At 40.6% G+C, this 25729-nt stretch overlaps 2 protein-coding genes across 10 annotated transcripts in view; one reads left to right on the top strand and one right to left on the bottom strand.

The window, feature by feature from the left end:
* The window catches only part of B3GNT5 (UDP-GlcNAc:betaGal beta-1,3-N-acetylglucosaminyltransferase 5), a 36947-nt gene extending 21162 nt beyond the window's left edge, over positions 1 to 15785 (top strand). The window contains exons 2-3 of one of the 2 annotated variants that reach the window (XM_069975116.1): positions 11165 to 12457; positions 14254 to 15785. In XM_069975116.1, the coding sequence (XP_069831217.1) occupies positions 11413 to 12457; positions 14254 to 14312 (1104 nt within the window). In that variant the 5' untranslated portion in view covers positions 11165 to 11412 and the 3' untranslated portion in view covers positions 14313 to 15785. Of the gene's footprint in view, positions 1 to 11164; positions 12986 to 14253 lie in introns of those variants that run through there. The other variant, XM_069975115.1, reaches the window with a different exon arrangement.
* MCF2L2 (MCF.2 cell line derived transforming sequence-like 2) overlaps positions 1 to 25729 on the bottom strand; it is a 304091-nt gene that overhangs the window by 91515 nt on the left and 186847 nt on the right. For all 8 annotated transcript variants that reach the window (XM_069975109.1, XM_069975111.1, XM_069975106.1 and 5 more), the window contains exons 14-15: positions 20343 to 20449; positions 20019 to 20107 (exon numbers count right to left, since the gene is read on the bottom strand). In XM_069975109.1, coding sequence (XP_069831210.1) covers positions 20019 to 20107; positions 20343 to 20449 — 196 coding nt within the window. The remainder of the gene's footprint in view (positions 1 to 20018; positions 20108 to 20342; positions 20450 to 25729) is intronic.

Raw genomic sequence — 25729 nt, 5'->3', positions numbered from 1 at the left:
GACGGTATCGGTATTTTTGCGGTATACCGCCCAGCCCTAGTCTGAACACACAGACCATGACTGATTAAAAGCTATGTCCCTAGCACATGTCAAAAGTTTTTCTGTGACCGTACATGTTAATATAAAAAATTTATTTGAACGAGAGGTCATTTCCCTTTAAGCAGTATTACATGTAAGTGTATTTTTTTGTATTCCACTTGTACCGAAAAGTCCATCCTGAACTTCCCAGCTTACTTAACGATGTGGGTTTTAATTAGAAAGTTGTTTTGAAAATGCCATTTAACCCTTTGCAGGTAAAGAGAACAAATGAAATGCAGCACGTTATGTGATGCAATAGGTCGGAGATCTCTGATATCTTCTTATTTAAAAAGACAAAAACGGACATTTGCTTCTCAGAGTAGCTGTTAGTCCCAGCACAGACACTTAGGGGGAGATTTATCAAAGGGTGTAAAATTTAGACTGGTGCAAACTGCCCACAGCAACCAATCACAGCTCCGCTTTCAGTTCTGTTAACTCGATAGAGGAGTTGTGATTAGTTGCCGTGGGCAGTTTGCACCAGTCTAAATTTTACACACTCTTTGCTAAATCTCCCCCTTAGTGCAGATGTCAACCTGATCAGATGCTCCCACGCTTTGCCTATTGCTAAATATAATATCTGGACTGGAAAGATCATGTTGTGTGCAACCATGTTATGTAGCGTCCAGAAACAATTTTCGTATGATTGCGATCTAAAAATATTCTGTAATGGTGCTTTAACCCCTAGATGACCCATGACGTACAGTTATGTCATATATGTCTGTCCCCAGATGACCCTTGACGTAAATGTACGTCATGGGTCTTGAAGGTGCTATGAAGCACGCTCTGCTCCGGAGCTATACAGTACCAATAAACATATACTGATGTATAGCACAGAAAGGGAACTCATTGCATATAAAAGCTTGTTGTATTCCCTGGCAACAATTGAAGTAAAGTAGCTTTGCTTGTTGGCAGTCAGTATCATGCTGCGTTTAGACTGAACGATTATCGGTCGAATTTTCGCAATAACTATCGCATTTGAGCGATAATTGTTCTGTGTAAACACAGCTAAACTATCAAGCGATGAGCGAGAACTCGTTCATTTTGTTCTTTCAACATGTTTTCAAATCGTTGTTCGCTAAAAATTCGCAGATCGCTTGATGTAAACAGTCTTTTAAAGATTCACCCTATGTGAAAGATGGGCTTAAGTGATCTTATTAACGATCGCAATAACTATTTTTCCAACGATTTATTCCTCTAAACGCTGATCGTTATAAAAAACAAATCGTTGCTTCAAAATCGTTAAACGATTGGGCAAATTATCGCTCCGTGTAAACGCAGCATCAGTCAGAACTTACTATGACTGCAGTTTTGTTCTCTGGATTTATGCTATTTAGGAGGACCTGTAGCCGGAGGGCACCCATCATAATAGGCACAGTGATGGTGTCCTGTTTTTGGTGGCAACAGAGGCCAGTACAACGCTTTTATACTTTTTTGGGCCTATGGATATATTTTACATTTGCACTACAAGTTTTCCTTGCCATTATGCTGTACATGCACAGCAAACATATAGACATAGTCTAACGTGTTCTTTAGTGAGCAAATACATGAGGGGAAAAACAAAGAAACATGAACCTGTCAACAATCTAAAATCACATGGTTGTAAGCATGATGTGTTTTTTTTCTTCTTTTTCTCGCGTCTTAGGGCCCATTTATACAGAAAGATTATCTGCCAAAGATATGAAGCCAAATCCAGGAGTGGATTTGAAAAGAGGAGAAATCTCAGGCTTTCCCTTATGACCTGATCTCTGTTTATCTGCCAAAGATTTGAAGCCAAAGCCAGAAACAGACTATAATTTGTCAGATAATCTTTCTGTGTAAATAGACCATTAGGTGACGTAGCTTGATTAAATTTTGCATAAATACACTTACCTTTGTTTGTAAAACTTTGCCTTTTATCATATTAACTTAATGCTTTTTTTTTTTTACCTGTGTGTAAGTGACTTGACTCCTCAAGCCTGTGACAGTTTAGTGATGTGCTAGGGAAGATTTAGGCTACGTTCACATTAGCGTTTGACCATCCGGCACCGTTCGTCTACCTTTTCCGTTTTAGAGTAAGCAAAACGGAAACTGTCGGATCCGTTAAAATCCCCATAGATTCCCATGCTATTTTAGTGTGCTCCGTTTGCCCTAATTGTGCTCCGTTTGCATGCAATCCGTTCAAGATACGTTTTTTTGAATGGAAGAAAAAATAGTGTTTGCAGTATTTTTCTTTCCGCTTAAAAAAACGAATCACGAACAGAAAGTGCACTTTTTTTTTAAGCTAAAATACAAATGGACCATTAAAAAAAGATGAACAGTTTGCATCAGTCTGCCCATCAGTTTATGCTCATCCGTTTAATTAATATAGACTGATCCATTAGAAACAAAGAAAAACGCTAGTGTGGCCGAGCCCTTAGCAGTAATGTTGCAGGGATACAATATTTTGCAATGGGAAAACAGTCGTTCATTTGACCGGGCTCTGTAGACAAATGTCTACTAGGAAGCACAGCACGCACCACATATATCTCATATGGTTTTGACCTTCACATGGACCCTGAAGCTGCAATGTGTGAATGTACACTGTGTCATTCTACGGTGCGCAGTAACTGCTGTCTCCAGGCATAACAATGAGGTTTGTTAGTAAGTGGCTTTGTGTACTATCGTAGTCAACAACAAAAGAGAATTTTGGAGACCAAGACTTCCTTTCAGACGCTTGTTTAAAACATTAATGAGCTTCACCTGACGACTAGTAAGTAGAATGTCAGTTTAGCACCTCTCTTACATAGAGATATAATGAGAGGAGCTGAATAATTTAACTCTATTGCTGGTCTCACTTCCTGACTGCTTTAATATACAAAGTTGTTCTTGATTCAGTTTAACAAGATATTATAGTGTTATAAAGTGGTACTATACTAAAGTTATAGGATGGTTCTCTGCATCTCTCATTCACAGAGAGGCCTTCACCTCAATGGCGGGCTGCCACGATTGCGCGACTACCCGCCATTAACCCCTTAAATGCTGCGATCCCGCCGTGGTGTTTAAGTGTAAGTGAACAGAGCATCTCTGGTCACTTACTGATCGGGTCCAGATCGCACTGCCCGACTGCTGGAGGTATGCTCCTTACCTCCGTGCAGTCTGATCTTCAATCTTCTGAGAGAGCCTGCCACAGGAAGGCTCTATCAGAAGATCGCAGATAACACTCATCCCTGCTATACTATTGCATAACAGTGATCAGTGTGAGCAATCAAATGTATGTATGTATGTATGTATGTAAAAGTCCCCTAAGTGGACTATGGGGCTGGGTTCACACTATGTATGTTTCAGTTAGTATTGTGGTCCTCATATTGCAACCAAAACCAGGAGTGGATTAAAAACACAGAAAGGCTCTGTCCACACAATGTTGAAATTGAGTGGATGGCCGCCATATAACAGTAAATAACTGCCATTATTTCAATACAACAGCCGTTTTAAAATAACAGCAAATATTTGTCATTAAATGGCGGCCATCCACTCAATTTCAACATTGTGTGAACAGATCCTTTCTGTGTTTTTAATCCACTCCTGGTTTTGGTAGCAATATGAGGACCACAATACTGACTGAAATATACGTAGTGTGAACCCAGCCTAAAAGTGTACAAAAAAACAAAACAACAAAACACTAAAAGTTAAAAAAAAAATGCTCCAAAGCCCCTCCCCTAATAAAAGTGAAAATCACCCCACTTCCCATTTTAACACATAAAAATAATAAAGCTAATGAACATAATAAACCGTAGTGTGCGTAATCGACCTATGTATTAAAATAAAACAATACTGTTTTATTGTTCCCGCACGGTGAACGGCGTGAACAAAAAGCGGTAAAAAAAATGCAGGGATTGCTTTTTTTTTTCTTAATTACAATTTATGTATAAAAAAAATTACTAAAAAGTGATCAATACATACATGAATGCAATGCTGCCCACTGTGCTCACTCATGGTTATGTGTCTGTAAATAATAGCGTTGGCGGACGCACATCACATTGAAGTGAATGGTTAATTGTTTTGCGGGCACACCCGACAGTGCCCACAAGTCAATATTAAAAAAAAAAAAACGGATTGTCCTGAATGCAGCCCGGGGCCGGCAGTCTAACAGCAACGGATGCTGTTAAACGTACTGTGAACATAGCCTTATGGCATGTTTACACAGAGATTTATGTGACAGATCTTTGAAGCTAAAGCCAGGAACAGACTATAAACAGGGAACAGGTCATATAGAAAAGACTGAGATTTCAACTCTCTTTGGGCCTCAGCAAAAACTGTAGTCCTGGTTTCAAGAGGTGCTGCTTAACCTCTTCCCTCCTGGGCCAATTTTCATTTTTGCATTTTTGCCCACAGCACTTGCATTTTATCACCTACAGACCCACATGAGCTCTTATTTTCTGCGTCACTAATTGTACTTTGCAATGACAGACTCCTTTGCATAAAATTTGCTGCAACACCAGAAAAAAATTATATGTGCGGTGAAATTGAAAATAAAACAATAAATATATATATATTTATATTTTTTGGTGGTTTTGTGTTTACGCTATGTGCCCTATGGTAAAACTGACTTGTTATGTATGTTCCTCAAGTCGATACGATTACAATGATATGCAACTTGCATAACTTTAATTTTATTTAATGGCTTTAAAAAAATTAAGACATTCCTTAAAATCGCTCTATTACCATGCTTATGGTGCTTTTATTCTTTGGTCTATGGGGCTGTGTGAGGTACCAATTTTTGCGCCATGATCTGTACTTTCTATCGGTACCTTACTTGAGTATATGCGACTTTTTGATAGCTTTTTATGACAATTTTTCTGGATTTGATGCGACCAAAAATTTGCACTTGGAATTTTTTTGCACTTGCGCTGTTTACTGTGCAAGATCAGGAATATGATAATTTAATAGTTTGGGCAATTACGCACATGGCAATACCAAATATGTATGTTTTATTTATTTTTATAAAATGAGGGGGGAAGGGGGTTAATTCAGACTTTTAATAGGGGAGGGGATTTTTTATTAATACAATTTTTTTTTTCTTCACATAGAGTAATTAGAAGCCTCCCATTGAGATCAATGCTGTGTATATAAAAAAGCACTGATCCATCAGATCAGTGCTCTATTATTCTGGTCTGTAGCAGACCCAGGGTTGGCTCCAGGTTTTTTGCAGGCTGACAGAGCTTCAGTGGGCCCCTCATTCATCCATCCACTATGCACAATCACTTGAGACACCACTAACATTCACAAACACACACAGGACTAACTGATCAGTCTTCTCCCTCTTCCTCTTTATCAGGCTGTTCCCCCACTTTACTATTAAGGACCCGTGGGTCATGCAATCAGGTCCTTAAAGGGGTAGTGCGGTGCTAAACAATTATTCACAAAATAACACACATTACAAAGTTATACAACTATGTAATGTATGTTATGTTAGTGAATGGCCCCCTTCCCCGTGTGTATTTCCTCCCCACACCCCCCTCACACACACACACATGCACGCTTGACCCAGAAGTGCCGGCGGATGGTGGGTCGACACGAATCGGGTGAGTATAGTGCACCACACTTCGGGTCTAGCGTGGGGGGGGGGACACGGGGAAGGGGGCCATTCACTAACATAACATACATTACAAAGTTGTATATCTTTAATGTGTGTTTAGTGAATAATTTTGAAACGCCTTTAATCCCTCTCAGGTCCTGCTTTTTCACTGTCTTCTAATGTTCAGCACTCACCCTGCACTACAGTGAGTGGACTGAACATCAGAACACCGTGCCCCTCTCCCTCTCTGGGCCCCTGAAGGTGCTGGGTCCCCCGCACTTGCCCAGGTAAACCCTGAGCTGACGCCAGCCCTGCGCAGACCAGATAGATCGATCGTCGAGCTGTTTCATTGTGTTGCTGAATTATTTGCAGTAATTTATGATTTCATTGTGGTCCCACCCACACAGCACGCATCTTTTATCTTTTGAAGTTGAGCCCCACAATAAGGCTCTGATCCTGCCGTTTAGCATTATTTACTTGTGTTAGTGCATCATTTTTGTGAATATGCTGCAGTACTGCAATGACACTCCAACATGTGTGAACAGAGCCCTAATTTCACCGCACACTTCTGCACAGTTAGAGAAATCAGTGCAGCAGCTGCTTCTGGCTGGTCAGAGATGGTGGATCACTCAGAGGATTGGGGGATCCAGGCAAGCCTCCTGTGACATAATGTCCTTCCCCCTGTCTGCATCATCAGCCTGATCTCAGCAAACACACAATGTGAGACAGAGGCATGGAAGATTTGTCTCTTAAGGGGGGATAGCAGAAGGAGCAGGAGACAATGTGGATTTGCACAGGGGCCATTTTTTCACTTCCTGGATTTCTATCAGATACCAGTGTGGTAGAACCGTACAGATACGGTAATACATTGTATAGACACATATATTTAACTATTAATGTACTATTAATAGAAAACAAGTTTTTCTTATCCGGATTTCCCCTTTAACAATAGGGGATCCATGACACAGCTATAGCTCCCGTGCTTTCTTAGCAGCACTGATCCCAATCCCAACACAGGCCCATGAGACGTATGGGGCTATAGAAATAAATAGGTCCTAATTTTGTGCACTTCTGTGGACAGAACTAATGGGTATGTGAAAGTAGCCTAAGAACTACATAGTTTTAGTAAACATGGCCTTTTTTTGTCTCCGATGGATAAATCTGGGCCACTGAGTCCAATGGAACAGTGGTGCTATACTGTTTAAACAACTCTAACTTTTATTTAAGTCAATGGGAGTTACGCAAACTCCTGTAACATAGTCCATAGCAATATGAGAATTAAAGTTTTGTATAAATGCATTTTTTGTTTCACATAACTTGCAACCAGATCTGTGGCAATGTGCTCCTTGATTTCTTCATCGCTAAAGGTCATTTTGCATGTTAAAGTGTCACAGGCGTATTTTTTATTTTTATTTATTTTTTTTTTTTGCAGAAATCAATAGTCCAGGCGATTTTAAGAAACTTTGTAATTGGGTTTATTAGGCAAAATTGCCATTATCTGCATTCAAAAAGACTTTCCCCAGGTCCCCCCCCCACTCCTCTCTCTAATTTACGGCCCATTATCAGGAAATCTCGACTCTTTTACATCAGTCGAGCCCTGTGTAACCTATGGGGAGGGAGGAGGGAGATTAGTCGCCAGCAGAGAACAAAGGATTACACAGTGGGACCTGTATGAAAGTGGTATTCAGAGGTCAGTGCTGATGTCAGAGGAGATAGCCCGGTGATGTAGCTGTAAATTAACTTTGTTGTCCTGTTTTGGTGCCTCATCTCCCTCAACCCCTCCCCTCTCCTCTCCATAAGAGAACCATGAAGACATGGAGGAGAGCTTTAAACTGCTTTTTCATGATAAAAATACATTTTTCAGCTAATTATGCCAATTACAAAGTTTCTTAAAATCGGCTGTACTATGGATTTCTGCAAAATGAAATCAAACGACAGGTACACTTAGAACTGCCTTTAATTATCCTATTACTAAATAAATACCATGGTTGTCTTGGTCACTCTAGATAAGCCTCTCTGGACTGACTGGTTTCTTTAACCCTTAGAGGACAATTTTTGCATTTTTGCTTTTTCCTCCTGCTTAAAAGGCCATAGCACTTTGCATCACTAATTGTACTTTGCAATGACAGGCTGAATTTTTGCATAAAGCACACTGCGAAACCAGAAAAAAAATAAATGTGTGGTGAAATTGAAAAGAAAAAAAACCACTTTTTATCTGGGGGAGGGGGGGGGGGGGGGGTCTTTACGCCGTTCGCCCTGGGGTAAAACTGTCTTGTTATATATGTTCCTCAAGTTGGTACGATTTCAACAATATGTAACTTGTATAACTTTTATTTTATATGATGGCTTTTTAAAAAAAAAAAGTTCAAACCTTTCTTAACAAATATATGTTCCTTAAAATCTCTATTCCCAGGCTTATAGCGCTTTTATCCTTTGGTCTATGGGGCTGTGTGAGGTGTCCTTTTTTTGCGCCATGATCTGTCCTTTTTATCGGTACCTTGATTGCGCATTTTTGACTTTTTGATTGCTTTTTATTACAATTTTTCTGGATTTGATGTGACCAAAATGCACAATTTTGCACTTTGGAATTGTTTTGCGCTTATGCCATTTACCGTGCGAGATCAGGCATGCGATAAATTAATAGCTTGGGCGATTACACACGCAGCGATACAAAAAAAAGTTTTTTTTATTTATAAAATGGGAAAAGGGCACCCCCCCCCTTTTCCCATTTTATAAATAAAAAAACAAACATTTTATTTTCAAACTTTTATTAGGGGAGTTTTTTTTTTTATCAATACATTTTTTTTTTACACATATACTAGAAGCCCCCTTGTTGTGTGGGTCTTATTTAAGCTCAGCCACATTATCATCAATGGGACTGAGCTTTCGTTTTAAACATAAGCAATAGATAAGAATGGTGTGGTTTGTGAATTCAAGCAAAAACGTTTTGTTTGTTTTTTTTAAATCCTGTACAGGGATCAGGTCAGGGGATTTGTTTGTTTCTTGTGTTTACAGGTAAAGCTATTCTCACCCACAAAGCCCATGTTGCAAGTATGCTTTGTGTTAAGTTGGTTTGGGATGCTTCCCACTAGGGATGGTTCGAACCCGAACTCTCGGAAATGATTCCCGCTGTCTGCCCACTCCATGGAGGGGTGGATACAGCAATAACCATAGGCTGTATCCCAGTTTTCCAGGCGGTCTTCCCGCTGTATCTACCCACTGCACAGAGTAGGCAGACAGCGGGAATCTGATGCCGAGCATTCTGGTTCATACGAACCCGAACCTCGGCAGGTTCAGATCATCCCTACTTCCCACACTAGTCTAGAAACAAGAACTGGTTTTAGCAACAGCAACCAATCACAGCTCAGCTTTTATTTTACTAGCGCTTGTTAGGAGATGAAAGTCAAGCTGTGATTGGTTGCTGTAAGGGAGAAACAGACTGTTTTGATTTCAGGCAGATTGGTAAATCTGGGTCATTGAGTCAGTAGCTATGGGCCACAGCAAGCTAACGGCAGCTTTTTACAGGCTGTGGGGGAACAATGTACATTAGACGCTTAGTTTGAAATAATACTCAAACAGTAGTTTGGATATACTCAAACCCCTTCTGGCAATTGCCCAGAGTAATGGTGCATTTACACAGAGAGATTTATCTGATGGATTTGTGAAGCCAAAGCCACGAACAGACTAAACAGGGAGCAGGTCATAAAGAAAAGATTGAGATTTCTCTTCTTTTCAAATCCATTCCTGGCTTTGGCTTCCAAAATCTGTCAGATAAATCTGTCTGTGTAAACGCACCATTAATTAAACTGATCAAGCACCATTGTCAATTAGCGCTCACATTGGACAATTTATATGGGTTGACCAAAAGTTGTCGGTTTGGGTCTGGTCAGGACTTGAATTCGGATATGTGCGCTTCTTAGGAAATCCTGCTGGGGAAAGGGGGGGGGCTTCTTAGGAAATCCTGCTGGGGAAAGGGGGGGGGAGGGCAAATAGACATGCAGTCTTCATAAATCCCCCCCCCTCCCTCCCTCCATGTTTGAGGTTGAAGACTCCAGCTCTTCATATGTGCTTTTAGGGCATATTTACTCCATAGAGAGGGGTCTTCTTCTAAAGACTACCCACTGTGAATGGAACTAAGTATCCGTTGCTATCCCAATACTTGCCAACAATCCCAGTTCCGCTGTTTCTGAGTGGTCTTGAGCTAAAATGTTTTATTTTTTTTTATATATATTTGTTACCATGCCATACCTATTACTAGATGCATTACAAAAACTTGCTTAATGTTGCAGAAAACCGTTGCATTAGTGTGCTCACTGCTTTTTGGCAGGAAAATTCTCATTTATGGTTCTTTCCTCTGCAACATATATGAGAATTAGCCCAGAGCTCTAGCAGCTACTCACAGCGTTATATCAGTTCAGATTTTTTTACCTGCTATTCTGTGTATTCTTGGTGGCTGAATCATCCATACATGTGTGGCTAGTTTTATAAAGTACACTACAATTACCTTACTTTATCTTTTATGGTGGTTGCCAAATCACTTTTGAGGTATTTCTATACAATTTTAGCTTTTAAAACTGCTCTGCGCAGGAAGTGTCCATCTAAAGGAGGGAAAATAGCTGCTGAGCCAAAAGTATTTTCTATAATCCAGATAAGCCCAGAAATTGTCCTCTAACAAAATAATGTGCATGCAGCAGTCGCAGTTTGGATGGAAACACAAAGAGAATGGGTTACCTGACTATGCCAAAATGCTGAATCCTCATCTAAAACAAAAGGAAGTCCAATAACTAATTGCTCAGCAACAGTCCAGCCAGGATCCTGTCCAGACACCAGGACAGAAGCATTGTGCGAACTGTCCCATGTTATGCTTCTCATCAAAAAATACAATGTCCTTTGGTGTTGAGAGAGACTCCTCAAGAATCTGACCCCCATTCTTGTAAACCAAACACAAATCTCTATATATTAACCTTAGCTGGGTGTTAAAGGGATATTCCCACCTAATAATTACGCTCCAGCCGGGATTCCATCTGGCCGCCCAAATAACTGGCTGTCAGTTTTGTCCGGCCGCACAGAACATGCCAGTTCATATTGTGTGCTGCGGTGAATTGGGATGCGGGCGCACTCGAAATCTTCACTGCAGTACCGGCCGGGATGATCTTCAGTAACACCTGCCGTTCACTGGCCGGGTCACAGAACGGCTGGTGTTATAGTATAAGTTTGCAGGTTATACCGGGCAGAGACACGGGCTACAGTATATGCATATGTTTGAGAAGTGTGCTGGGTGATCAGGACCTTTCCTTAACGTTATAGGCATTTTAGTGATTGGTTCCCTTTAAAGGCCCCTTTTTAAGACAAAAAATGCAGCCAGTGGCTTAGCAGGCACTTGGATAAATAAGACAATATTACACTACTAGTTTAAGCTGCCCTCGGCCATACTCCCTTAGCTTTTGCTACCTGCTCAACGAGAAAGTATTTTGACAAATGAATTGCTGTTATAAATGTATTGAGAGTGTAACAGAAAGTAATCTCTTTTATTTTTTATTTTAATTTTTCTAGGCAGTGTGGCGCTTACTGTGAATTGCTGACCTACAACCAGTCTGGATGTTTACACAAAACTTCTACAATACGGCTGCAGTGAACAAGATCTGTGTGTTATGTTTGAAGACTCGTGGCTTTATGATGTCTTGATTTCTGGCATGCACTTAAAATGACAGCATTTTTCTCTTTGTTACAAAACCTTTCAGAAAAAAACTTTATGTACTGATCAGGGGCTTTTCCATCTGCGAGCTTCCTAGTTCCCCAGAATGTTTATTAGTACTAGACGGCTAAGGAGATGCCAGTTTTTACAGGTTTTGGCAACTTGTTTTGTCATGTCCTTAATGCTTATGTGGGTTCAGAATGACAATAATGTTGTAAACCACATAAAATCCTACTCTTACAGATACCTCATTAATAGCTATGGTTTTGTGAATGAAAGCCTTACTGTCGTCAGGGATAAATCTGATATACACAGCTACAATTACTTGATCAGCAACAGAGAGAAATGTCGGAATGAAAATGTGCTCCTTCTACTCTTTGTAAAAACATCACCTGAGAACCGAAGACGTCGGGATGCAATTAGAAGGACCTGGGGTAATGAGGATTATATAAATTCCCATTACAATGCCAACATGAAGCTTATGTTTGCGCTTGGCGTAGATAAAGACCCTGCAAAACGTGGTCTAATCCAAAAGCAACTTGAAAGTGAAAACAAAGTATACAATGACTTGGTACAACAAGACTTCCTGGATACGTTTCATAATTTAACCTTGAAGTTTCTGCTGCAGTTTGGATGGGCAAATTCATACTGTCCCAATGCAAAATTTATAATGACTGCAGATGATGACATTTTTATCCATACACCCAATCTGATTTCATACTTGAAAGATCTGGATCAGATTGGTGTACAGGACTTCTGGATTGGTAGAGTCCATCGCGGGTCACCTCCTATTAGGAACAAAAACAGCAAGTATTATGTGCCTTATGAAATGTACCAGTGGTCATCCTATCCTGATTACACTGCAGGGGCTGCCTATGTTGTTTCTCAGGATGTGGCAGCCAAAGTCTATGAAGCCTCACAGACTTTAAATACCAGTCTATACATAGATGATGTTTTTATGGGAATTTGTGCCAATAAAATGGGAGTCGTGCCTCAGTATCACCTGTTCTTTTCAGGAGAGGGCAAGGCTCCTTATCACCAGTGCATATTTAACAGAATGATGACTTCGCATGGACATCTAGACGATCTCCATTATCTATGGAAGCAAGCCACCAACCCAAAAGTGATAGAGTTGACATCTGGCTTCTGGGGTGATGCTTACTGTAGACTAATAAATACAATGCTTCTTTGCAGGATACAATACCAAGATACATACCCATGTTCTGCAGCATGGTCCTAATACTTGAATTGATGACACTTTCACTTAGATATGGTATTTTTTTTATAGCTAATCTCACTATTGAACTTTAAGCAGTAATATTTTATAAAATGGCATTTTTTTGTGTCCTCTTCTGTGTTTCAATTTCATGTTCATGCTCTCCATCATAACTGGAGGAGGGGTATATAGAGTTCATTCTTTAAAATTTTATGAAAGGAAAAAAAACAGCAAGTGCATCCTGCAGATGACATTACCATAGTGCTGATGAATGTTAATGATGACAATAAATGTATAGTGTATTTATTTTATTTTTTTTGCTTTCTCTCTCATTGTACCTCAGAGTAAGGGTAACTGCACATGGAGCTGCTGCTATTTGACACATAAGATCTACAGTGAATTACATCCATGCACTGCAGATATTCTCTGTACATGTACAGAAATTGACCTGTTATTTTTTAACCTGACTGTTAAAGGGAACCAGTCTCCTCAAAAACACATATATAGCTTTTTAAATGTGCTGTTAGAGCCCACAGCACACTTTCCATACATGTTTCTATATTCTCCCTGCCTCCCCCGTGTAATCCATAAAGTAACTGTATAAAACTGGCGCCCGGTATACAAATTACATCAGGTAGTCACCTGGGCGGTGTTCGGCTAGATGGTAGTCACAGTCAGTCCGGGTCCCCTGGGCGTTCTTCGGCGGTAATCACGCCCCTCTGGGCGTGATTCAAATCACCCAGTAGCTCCGACGTCACTCGGGAGCACGCCGTGCACAACGTCGGCGCACCTATGTTCTTAAGCCGCCGCGCATGCGCAGTACAGCCGCTCCCATTCAGGCTGTACTGCGCCCGTGCAGAATAGCCTCGAACTCCGGCTCGCACTGAGTTCGAGGCTATTCTGCACAGGCGCAGTACAGCCTGAATGGGAGCGGCTGTACTGCGCATGCGCGGCGGCTTAAGAACATAGGTGCGCCGACGTTGTGCACGGCGCGCTCCCGAGTGACATCGGAGCTACTGGGTGATTTGAATCACGCCCAGAGGGGCGTGATTACCGCCGAAGAACGCCCAGGGGACCCGGACTGACTGTGACTACCATCTAGCCGAACACCGCCCAGGTGACTACCTGATGTAATTTGCATACCGGGCGCCAGTTTTATACAGTTACTTTATGGATTACACGGGGGAGGCAGGGAGTATATAGAAACATGTATGGAAAGTGTGCTGTGGGCTCTAACAGCACATTTAAAAAGCTATATATGTGTTTTTGAGGTGATTGGTTCCCTTTAACTTCTCATGTGAAAGGAAAATGGATTTGTTGCAATGGGGAAGTTATAATCAACAGTAAAATGTTTGGATTGCCCTAAAATGCACTGGGCAGTTCACAATCAGATTTGTATTAATCTTTTTCTCCTTTTTTTTTTTTTTTTTTTTTTTTTTTTTTTTTTTTTTAAATACATAATCCAGAGTCAAATCTGCACAGATTGCCCTGTTGATTTCTTTAGGAATTTTTCTTCAGCAAACCTATCCTCTTGTGCATTCACCCTTATTGTAAATGATATAGTCTCTTATGGTCGTTTATGTAGGAGTGCCAGGCAACTGTGTTTTTTTTTTTGTTTGATGCATTTCAGGTAACTTAAATTACATCTTACTTGAACATGAATGATTGTTATATCCTGTATGTAAGAAGACCAGTATTCAATTGTTAAAGTTTTTTTTTTTTTTTTTTTAGGCGAGTCTGTCCTCTGCAATTCGACTTCAAAACTGCAGACACTTTTAGATAGCTGCTAGGGCAAGGAGACACATGGCACCATTCATAAATCAGTCTATGCTTCCAGACTGTAGAAAAATCCCCCATGGTGCAATGTTTCTAAGATGTTCCCAAGCCAGTGAAATGCTGAGGGCTCTCCCATTGCAATCACTGCTTGATTGACTGTCAGCTGGAGGCTGAGCCCTGTTTCCAAATCTTGCACCCGCATGCAGTTTTTATGCACAGCAAAGGAAGAAGATTTTGAGACAGGGCTCAGCCCTGGAGGCTGACTATCAAGGAGGATGTTATAGTCCTCATTACTTCTTGCAGCTGACAGGTTCACTTTAATGTATCTTTTGAAACACTTACAAAAACTGCAATACACCCTTTGCTTACTATTTTTCTTTAATCTCTTTTCTGTTTTCCACAATATACTTATGGATATTGTGAATGGCCTTGATCTGTGCACTTCATTTCCACTACCTTTTAGCACTAATTGCATGGCTACAAAAGTTTTTTGTTTTTTTTTTAATCTTTTATCTGTTATAACTGAATCTGTTTTTGCTATTTATACATGGCTATGGTTTGTGCGGCTCTGAGCCTCTGTATTGTGTGATTCTTCTAGAGATGTACTTTGTGTGTGTATGAGCCCCCTTCTCCCCTTTTGCATTTTACAAGACAACTCAGGGCAGAGGTCCTACAGCTCTGAGGCATCTGCGGATGACTGCATGATGTTTTAATATACCTCTGACCTCTGATAAAGATCACAGGATTGGTATTTCTCTACAGTGGGTGAGCACATAGCACAGAATCCACTGCACACCAAGCACCAATCATATCTGAAACCAAATCGTAGCACACACACCATAGCAGTGTTCCTTCTGGAACTGGCTGCAAATGGAAAGTAATAACAGTAAGGAAATATATATGTATCTTTACAATTAGTTGGCAAATGTAAATGTTCGCTCTTAAAGGGGTTTTCTGGGGATATATATTATATGGCCATAGTTCTGTAAAAATAAATCCCTGCCAATGATTTTCTGACAGCTCTTGCTTCTCTGTACTCCAACCCTGCAGGAACACCCTATTCATTCAGTCGGTGACACTGGCAGTGACCTGCCTTTTTTAGTCATGAAGTGAGCAGTTCCTGCAGGGTTGGCAAGTCATTAGAAGCAGCTGTGAGCACCAGGGTAGAACCTGTATGCTGTCACTTAAACACTGCTGCTTCATACTGTGGAACCATAGACACTCCATACAATAGTTACATGTAACGACCCTCTGTAACACAGCACCCTATGGAGAATGTAACACATTCTAGAAGAGAATATTTGTACTATAATGCAGCATATACCTACAGTATGGCTCTGTAGTACAAAAATTTCCATATGAAACCGAGAATACTGAGGTAAGGCATGGCCCCTAGAAACTCCTATGGGTGAGATTAATAGAGCACTGCATGACTCAAAGGTTGTAGGAAGTCATAATATAGTTGTATGTATGTTGCTCCACCCTGCGCGCCCCAACCCCCCCCCCCCCATAATCGATCAGGAGAGAAGGGACCCCTCTGCTCTCCTGAAATTATAAAGAGCAATGGAGATCAAATTTAAAATGGTTGTGATCTTCGATATTGATATGTCCATCTTCAGAGACAAGCAAATCTTGCATACGTCTCTCTCTTTCCTTCCTTTCTATTTTCTCTGGCACTCACTACTGTAAAGTATCATAAAATGCTGTTTTTCATATGAATTATTTTGTTTTGATAAGTTTTATCTACAATTGAAATTTGCTCAGCAATGTGAGAGTAGCTTTAAATACAGCAGGTCTGTTTAAAAATACATCTATTTTTATATGAAAATAAAAATTATTTATTATTAAAGATATGAAGGCATACCATTTAAACTGGCCTGAACTTTTAGAGGTATTACTCTTTTGCACCTTAAGGTTATTATTTTTGGTGAGAGGACCTGTAAAGTGCACTATGATCTGCTTGGGACCTCTCTTGGTATTTATTTTTACATGCAAAACTGGGAATAGATCCAAAAACATTTTTTTATTTTTAAACATTACTTATCCCATTAGGCCCTACTTCTGCTTTTGCATTAAAAAACTGCATTGATTTTGGGTGCACACAGTAATGGGCCACACAACTGGGAACCACATTGCAAAAGCAAAATGGTTTCTCCAGGTGAAGCAAGATATTTACAAGTGTTATGTTCACTTAACAAAACGTTTGACATGTAACAGAGACATGTTAGGTTTTAATCTGTCCAAGTCTGGGTGTTCAGACCCCCAGCGATTGCTACAACAAGCCGGGAGAAGTGTTTAGGGAAACCATACACTTACTATAACATCCCCCTTCTGCAATGAGGGCGGGTTCACACTATGGAATTCACACGGACAATGTCCGCGGAATTCCGTCAGCTGTCCGCCCGCACGGGCACGCGCTTTTCCGCCGGCTCCATAGACACCATTCTATGGGCCGGCGTATTCCGCGATCCGCTAAAAGAAGTGACATGAGGCTATGTGCACACTGAGGAAAAGGCGAGGAATTCAGCTTGAAATTCAGCTTGAAAATCCTCCCGTAAAAAATGTACAGAGCAAAGTCCCATTGTGTTCAATGGATTTTCTGCTCTGTTGTTCACACTGCAGAATTTCCGAGCAGAATTTTCTGCTGTAGATCTGCTAGAGGAATCCTATAGTAGTCAATGGGGGGCTTAAATTCTGCTTGAATTCTGCCTGAAAACTTTCTGCTTCAATTCCTCGAGAATCGCTCAGTGTGCACATAGCCTCACACTTCTTTCAGCGTATAGCGGAATACGCCGGCCCATAGAATGGTGTCTATGGGGCCGGCAGAAAGGCGCCCAGATGTGCGGGCGGACAACTGATGGAATTCTGCGGACATTGTCCGTGTGAATTCCATAGTGTGAACCTGCCCTAAGACTGGAAGAGCAGCCAGCTGGGGAGAGAAGGGCTTAGCCAAGGTTTTCTAGCAGCCTCTTCTAGCAATCTGGGGGGGGGGGGTCTGAACACCCAGACCCTGACCAATCAAGACACTTGGTATGTCCAAAATTTTGTTAAATGACTGACACTTCTGTTGCACCTGTAGAAACTGGCAACTTGGTCCTGCTGCACGTTACTACTAGTGTGGTCCTACACAATGCTTGGTATTGCATGTGATGATGATAATAAAACCTGTAGTTGCCTCAAATGCTTGCTAGGGATGCAACTACAGATACAGTACTAGGTGTTTTCACGTGGTTTAATCTCAGCATTATCATCTTCCAGGTATTATCTAGCCAAGGGTAAATGGGAGAGCTAGTGCTAGCTTATGAGCCTGTGTTGTCAATCTCTATAAATTATAAAGCATGGTGCTCAAATGCTGCTGCTCTTGAAGAGCCCACAGCGGTGTGTATTAAATAATATGGTGTAATCTGTGGTGACATACTGTAACCCATGGTATTTGTTCTATCCAGTTGAAAAGGGTAACTTATATCTCTTCTCTCCACACCATGTTATTAAACATTACCAGTGTCCTAGGTAACATGACACGTTTAACACTTTTGTGTACTATGAATTTTTGTATGTTATTTATATTAATGCTTTTTGCTGTAGTTTAGAAACAATTGTAGCCTTTTTTGTAACGTCATCTTTCTAACAATTTTCAATAAATTATCTGACTGAAAAGTGTCTTTCTAGTATCAAATATCCACACACGCACACATTTGTTAAGCTGTTGAAGGCTTTGTCCAGAATCCTTTTTTTTCTCCTACCTCTGGAACACCCCTATAAACAAATGAGTGGGGTAAGAATTTGGGCTCAGAAGAACTTGACTAATGGTGCGTTTACACAGACAGATTATCTGACAGATTTTTTTTTTTATTTTTTTTTTAAAGCCAAAACCAGGAATGGATTTTTTTTTTTTTTTTTTTTTAAAGAGTCTTTCCTATATGACCTGTTCTCTGTTTATAGTCTGTTCCTGGCCTTGGCTTCAAAAATCTGTCAGATACATCTGTCTGTGTAAATGCACCCTAACACTGTTTCAAATTACTGAAAAATATAAGGCATAAGTGCAGTGCTTATTTATTTTTTTTCAGTGTGGGTCAAGGCCCAGATCTATCAGTGTCCAAAATGGTGTAAACTGACCAAAGCAACCAGTTACAGCTCGGCTTTGATTTTACTGGAGTTCATAGTTGAGGTGTTGGTAGATATGGGCAGATTACTCCAGTATTACTTCCAGTCTGCTGTCTATAGGTTATTATCTTGAACACAGGAATGCTACCCTTCCAAGACCAGACTGCTGTTTTTATAGTGTAAACACTTAGAATGGTAAAATCTCAACTTTATAACTAAGCAAACTATAAAAAGCATGCCTAGTGTACTTTTATTTTATCTTATTTTTGCATGAATCAGTAGTCCACATGAATTTTACTGTGCATTGTTACATAGTTAAAGTTTAAAGTTGCATTCATTTACCACATTGCTACATAGAAGAGAAATCACTTTTAAAATGCAACAATGTAGTTATGCAGATAAATGCATCGCTGTTCACAGAAATACTTGTATAGCAAATAATTCTGTCTCCATAATATGAGCATATAGACCCACTAGTCAAGCAAGGATCTGCCAAATAAGTTTTTCTTTATTTTATTTTTTTTTAGTTCTGCTTTAAAACAAATCTATACTTGTATCCAGTTTCAATCTCCTGAAAGGAGCTTTTTAGTTTTGTGCTGGCTGGAAAAAAAGAGACTAAACGTAGGAAGTTCTGGTCATCTGCAAGTTCACAGAGAAGGCAGTCATTTGTCGGATGCATTGGCTGTGATATGCTGTACTGGCCGGGACTTCATGTGTTTTTTTTTTTCAACCAGCACAAGACTAAAAAGCTGCCTTCAGAAGACTGGACCTGGATTTCACATAAGTATTGCTTTGTTTTACAGCATTATGCCTTCTTTGTATCAGATCCCCTGCTGATTTTAAAAGTTATAAGTAGAAATGAGCAAATTTACATTAATAACAAAGCAAATACGCTCAGCGGTTGGCTCATCAGCCGTTGAACTTCATGCCGCTCCTCCCAGAGTACCTGGAAAAGTTGGATTCAGTCCTGGGAAACTTCTCCCAGTTTCCCAGGACTTGATCCAGCTTTTCCTGGCACCAGTAAGAGAGCGCCAACATGTCAGCTCAGCCCTTGCTTTTCCCTTGTTCCTTGTTCGCTGCCTGTGCTATAACATGCACAGGTAGCAGGAGGGGCAGCCCAAATTATTCTTAGATCATTCAAGTCAGTGGCAGTCTGCTGTGTGACATGCAGCAGACAGTCGCTGCACAAATCATGCTCCTTTAACATGTTGAAAGATCACAATGGGCCAACATTGTGCATGTTTGTTGTCTTTTAACATGTCCTAGTACATAAAATGATGATCATAGGCCGATCATTATGTGTAACAGGGCCATAGTTGTTGTAGGTTTCTCCCTTTAGCCTACAGTATTCCCAGTTGTGACTATCGTTGTCGTCTTTTCACTTTGGATGCAAGGCCACTCCTAGAAGATTGATGGGTTTCCCCCCTTCAGTATTACTCATGGCTAACACGGCAGTCACAATAGCTAGCAGTGCTGTTAGCAGTTGTCTATTTGAGCTTTAGCTAACCGATGATGGATACAAAGACTGGCTATATCGCTAAATGTCTAAGCAGACAATAACAGGCAACCTGAGCTGAAAGGAGACAATGAAGTCAGCATACTGATAATCGGCCTACCTTTTTCTAGTGCACAGGTTCTCCTCGCTTTCACTCATCACTAGGGATCGGCTTGTCCCACCTTGGCTTGCTTCATGCATGACTTCAATCTAGAGTTTAAGGTAAGTGGGAGATGTTAATAAAAATGTAGGAACACTTCCATACCTCTGAAAGGAGAGCCCCAGAATGCTGCAGGGTAGAGTATGAGGTTGCATAATCATGTAAGCTGAGGCCTAGCGTTTGATGAAGCATTGATGATCTTTGCCAAAACCCATATAGATAGGACATTATGCAATACTGCATATATCAATAATGATAATAGGAAGAATAAACATGTCTCTTTACCTTTATACCACCTTTTGCCTTTTTATTGTTTCGTTTTCTGGACAGATCTGCTTCGGACAGTGACTTTGGAGGTGCAGAAGGAATGTCTGGAGTTCTTCGAGTGGTAGCTAGAAAAAAGTGTATTTTACAGATTATTGACTTCCCAACAGACACACACATTAATGTCCGCTGTGTCCTGAATAGCCTACTTTGGCAGATGTTGGGGTGAGGGATCGGGCTGTTGCATTTTAAAATGCTTGATCCTTTTGTTCTTATTGGAAGTAAGTGGGGTCTGGCAGAAGCTTACTCCTCTCTGTATACAGGAAACATGCACAGAAATAACTGATGAATGGACATTTGTCCTACAGCTGCATGTGTACGGCCTGTTTTAGCATATTGAGCGCACAAACTAACATCAACAGCATATAAAACTGTAGCTGATGAAATAAAATAACAAGCAAAATAGACTTTTCTCTTAACATGAAATAGTGATATGCTTTAGTTTTGTGGACTGTATTGATTGGAGTGTATAGTGTGTTTGCTCTAGCTGCTGTGACAGGTTTAAAGGGGTTAAGGTAATATGGTGGGGTAGTTTACACAATTTTCAAATGGTAACCAAGAGCCTCATTATTTTTGTGGATGTTTTTTTGGAAGTTGGGGGGGGGGGGGCTGCTTTTAACTATTTTCATGTCTGTACTGGGTCTGTATCTTGCCATTGCGGTGAGCTGTTGCATTTTTTTTTGTGTTTTTGTAGGTTTAAAGGGGTTGTCACATGAAGCAAAGTTGGTAAAATCAGATGTATACCAAGTAACTTGTAACGCTGTGCTTTTTCTTCTTCCCCATGAATAACTTCCTGGTTTCCTCTCTGTGACCCTGCTGTTTCAACAAAACTGCATGCATGTTTTCTTGGTCTCCCCTGAGCCTGCAAGCACTGGGGGTGGTAAACTGCCAGTCCCTCCTGGAGATTGCAGTTGAACTAAGCACGCCTGGCCCACCTTAATGGATTATAGCCAAGGGCAAGAGAATATCAAAACAATGCTGGCACATGTGGGATTAGTGAGTCTAGATCTCCTAAACAGTACCTTATCAGAAATGCATGTACATGACACAACCGCTTTAATAAATTATTGCACCGGTATTTTAAGAATGTCTTGACAGTATTTAAAGTCTAACATAATTGTTAACAGCCTTCATATGGTATCCTACTGGCTGCAGGGTTCACTAGTGTGTCATGGCTCATTTCCCCTCAGCTTTTACTTAAGAAAGACACACAACACATTTATTTGAGGCAAAATAGTATGTGTATATATATATATATATATATATATATATATATATATATATATATATAGTATGAGGAAACAAAGGTTTACACTTCAAGACATAAAAGAAAAAAACAAGATGAAAAGAAAGTAATGTGTTCTTAGTCCTGCACACCCAACTGTGTTTACTAAAACTCATATTCTTGTACTTCATTGATTGTGCAAATATGCACAATATTTGTGTGTGTCTAACCGGATCATAACAAAAGGCAGCACCACAGACAGACTGACCTACAGCGACGGCAAGCACTTTAAAACATATACACATAAGACCTCTTTCCTAGGATGAAGTGGAACATCCGTGCAGACCATGAATGTCAAGCGTGCTATGAAATGCTACATTTACACTTTGGTGGAGCTGCAGGGAAATTAAACATTTGTTGTTCCACGGACTAGAACTACAGATCAGTGAATTTACATTAATACTTTATCTCTGCAATCCACTCATCAGCCTGCTGCCTTCAAACTGACTGCCCCTCCTCCCCAGATGCTGGGAAACTGGGAGAAGTCTCCAGGGATTGCATACAGATTTTCCCAGCACCGGGGAGGAGCGGCACAGAGCAGTAGTGAGAGGGCAGCAGGCTGATGATAGGATTGCAGAGATAAGGAAGCGCTTCACTTTAAATTTAACTGTAAATTTGCTCATCTCTAACTATACCAGGCCACAAGACCTTTTTTTTAAGAGGTACTCAAATGAATTTTTTTTTTTTCAAATCGGCTGGTGTCAGAATGTTATACAAATTTGTAAATTACTTCTATTTAAAAATCTCAAGCCTTTCAGTACTTATCAGCTGCTGTATGTCCTGTAGGAAGAGGTGTATTCTTTCCAGTCTGACACAGTGCTCTCTGCGGCTACCCCTGCCTGTGACAGGAACTGTCCAGAGAAAGTGAGGTTTTCTATAGGGGTTTGCTACTGCTCTGGACAGTTCCTGCCATCCTCTAAGCTAATATATAAGATATTATGTAATTTTTGAGGTGTTGTGGATGTACCAAATTTACATGTGTCACTGTGATATATTTTGGCATGTTATGTAGCATTTAATAGTACTAATGATAGATCAGGGTGGTTATTGGGCACAAAAAAAGTGTACATTCTGTACTTTTCAAATCTCCTTAGATAAAATGGAACCTGACTGTTAATTTTAACACAGAAACTTTTTATCTACTTGTCCGGCATGAACTCCATTGTGTTTCAGCCGTCTGATTTCTACAGATGAAACGACTATGCCTTATTCACATACAGTTGCGGACAGAACATAAGGCCAATGTATTTCACATGCAACGTGTGTATGGGGCCGTGACATGTACTGCAAAAAAAAAAAAAAGGACAGAGCCTAATGCGGACCTTCAATTTTGGCACAGATCACTATCTCCAATGCATTCTTCCGTAAATGGCGGAGCACTACAGATGCACATTCATAGTGCAGTCCACAATTATGGTCCTCACAATGGACGTGTGAATGAGGTCTTTAGTCTGTAGTTTTATACTTATTTATTTACTGCAGTTGACCTTAATGGTCATGTCTCCTCAAACCATGTAAATATGTAAGGCTATGTGCAGACTATTAAATTTCCAAGCGAATTCCACCAGGCAACCTCCACTTGAAGTTCCGCCCGTTCCGTAGACTCAATGATATTTGCAGATGGATTCTGCTTGCTGAAAGGCCAGAAGTAGCAGATGTATTAGGCCATGGGTCTCCAAACTGTGGCCCTCCAGCTGTTGCAAAACCACAACTCCCATCATGCCTGGACAGCTAAAGCTTTGGATTTGGCTGTCCAGGCATGATGGGAAATGAAGTTTTGCAACAGCTGGAGGGCCGCAGTTTGGAGACCCATGCATTAGGCTTTGAATCTGCAGCAAAATCTGCATGGGGTATTAATTAATTACTCCTGTTTCTGGATGCTAAAGATCAGATGCAGCAAGGTTTAATGTGTGGTTACTAAAGCAATAAACTAAAGCTATATACAGCTTTATTATTATTCTAAAAATAAATATCAGGACCATCACTTGTAATTCATTCTTTTATTTCTCATATTCATTCTCATATGCATTTTCCAAAAAATATAACTTAACAGCAAGAAAAATTGTTGAAAATAATTTTTTAAAATGAATTTCATGAAGGCTGGCCTCTCTTACAGTGCTATATGCTAAGCAAAAGATCTTTATCGCTATCCTGAACATAATTGAGCACAATCCTATACATTGTTGATAGTGGAAAGGTTGTGAATTCTCTAAATACACTTCCTGCCATTAACTATGATAGAGAACAGAACAAAGAATTTGGGTAAGTAAGTTGCAAAGTGTAGACATTTATGTAAGCCCTAGGTCAAACGCCCACACCAAGTTACAATTTGGTTATAAACTAACATCCTCTCTTTTAGCCTCTGCCGGAACGATTACTAATCCGTACCCAACCTACTATATGCAGAACCAACGTCGTCCTAGAAAGAAGCACTGCAAGAAGTCCACTCAAAATTGATTTTATTTTTAACATTATGCATTGGAAACGAAAAGCGTTTGAAAGCTGAAACTGAACCATATCTGTTTTAACTAAACTATATTGATTCACCTTGTGGGTATTGGAACAGGCCATATGTTAAACATGGTGTTTAAAAATAGTTCTTATTTTCATGGCAAACACAAATTAATTCTAAGGAGAGAGAAATACAGAATAACAGGAAAAAGCACACATAGTAACTTAGTAAAAGACTTGAATGTCCCACAATATGGTATCAAGCTTTGCCAGAGCCACCTCTACAACCTTATAAACACATTCACTATTTAGACCATAACTGGACAAATCCCAGTAGCAAAGCCCAATGGAAATTTGAAACTCGTGTATTTTGGGGGGGTATTTTCTGATAATATCTATTAAAAATCTTGAGTAACTAAAAGCAGGATTGGTAATCTGCGTCTGGCCGCCGTGCTGTTTACTCAGCCTCTGCCAATTTGGGCGGGGCCGGCATATTCCCCTACCCCCCACAACAACGGATGTGTAGCAGACATGCCGCACACCTACTCCTATAACCTACTCTCTGATGTCATTTCCTGGATGTGCCGCAGTGGAGCCGATTCCAGGAGGACAGGAATCTGCTGCCCTAGGAATCTGCAGCACTATCTGCTAATGACTGGAATCGACAGGGCTCTAATGAGGGCATTATTGTTGCTGTAAGGGGCTGGCTGAGGTTTTAGTCCGAGGGGGTCCCATTGCTGCTGTTAACACAGGGCACTGCTGCCCCCTCACCTTGTGTAAGGACCCAACCAACTCTCCCTGCTCCCTCACAGGGACTTTATCATTGCCTTTCTGCTCTGCTGTAGGCGCAGAGGGGGAGGGGCAGGGATGCCCGATGCTGGCTGTAAGTAGGAAGGGGGGACCTGTCTGCACCTGAGATTTAAGCAGCTTATTTATAAAAGTGACTGATTGTTCAAGTATGTGAACCGTATGTGTATTGTGTGTGTAAAGGATTTATATGTATGTATAGTGTGTGTATATGATGTAAGTACAGTATGTGTATATAGTGTATGCTTGACTCTGTAGTATGTTTATGATATACTGTATGCATGTATTTATGTATGTGCAGTGGGCATATGTGTATATAATGTATGTTTGTACAGAATGTGCTCATGTATGATATTAATGTATTAAACTAAATTCAGAGAACGGCATCTACTTCATGCAATAACTGTGTCTTCTTATTTTGACAGATTCCACAAACAATATTATATATATCTTGTATATGCAATATGGCAGAATATGAAAACACATTTTTTGCATGAAGGATATGCTGTCGTAGTGTATAGTGTACATTGTGTGACAGGGATGCCATGGGTTGTTTATAGTGCGCCCAGCACAGGGAATCTGCAGTGGACAGCATGACAAAAAGTGTATACTGGCAGTGTTAAGGCCCTATTCCTCGGGCCGACTGTGAGGAGCAAACAAGCACTCGTTCCCCGCTCGCTGTAACTGCCACTGCATGTGGCGGCAGCGAGCGGGTGAGTGCGGGAGGGTTCGCAGGGAGCTGCAGGGGGGCTATCCGGGTGATGGCTTATTGTCCGGGCAGCCCATAGAGGATAGTGGCGGTCTG

The sequence above is a fragment of the Dendropsophus ebraccatus genome, chromosome 6 (assembly GCF_027789765.1).
Source record: "Dendropsophus ebraccatus isolate aDenEbr1 chromosome 6, aDenEbr1.pat, whole genome shotgun sequence".
Classification (NCBI taxonomy): Eukaryota; Metazoa; Chordata; class Amphibia; order Anura; family Hylidae; genus Dendropsophus; species Dendropsophus ebraccatus.
This window is presented reverse-complemented; position numbering and strand designations above follow the sequence as displayed.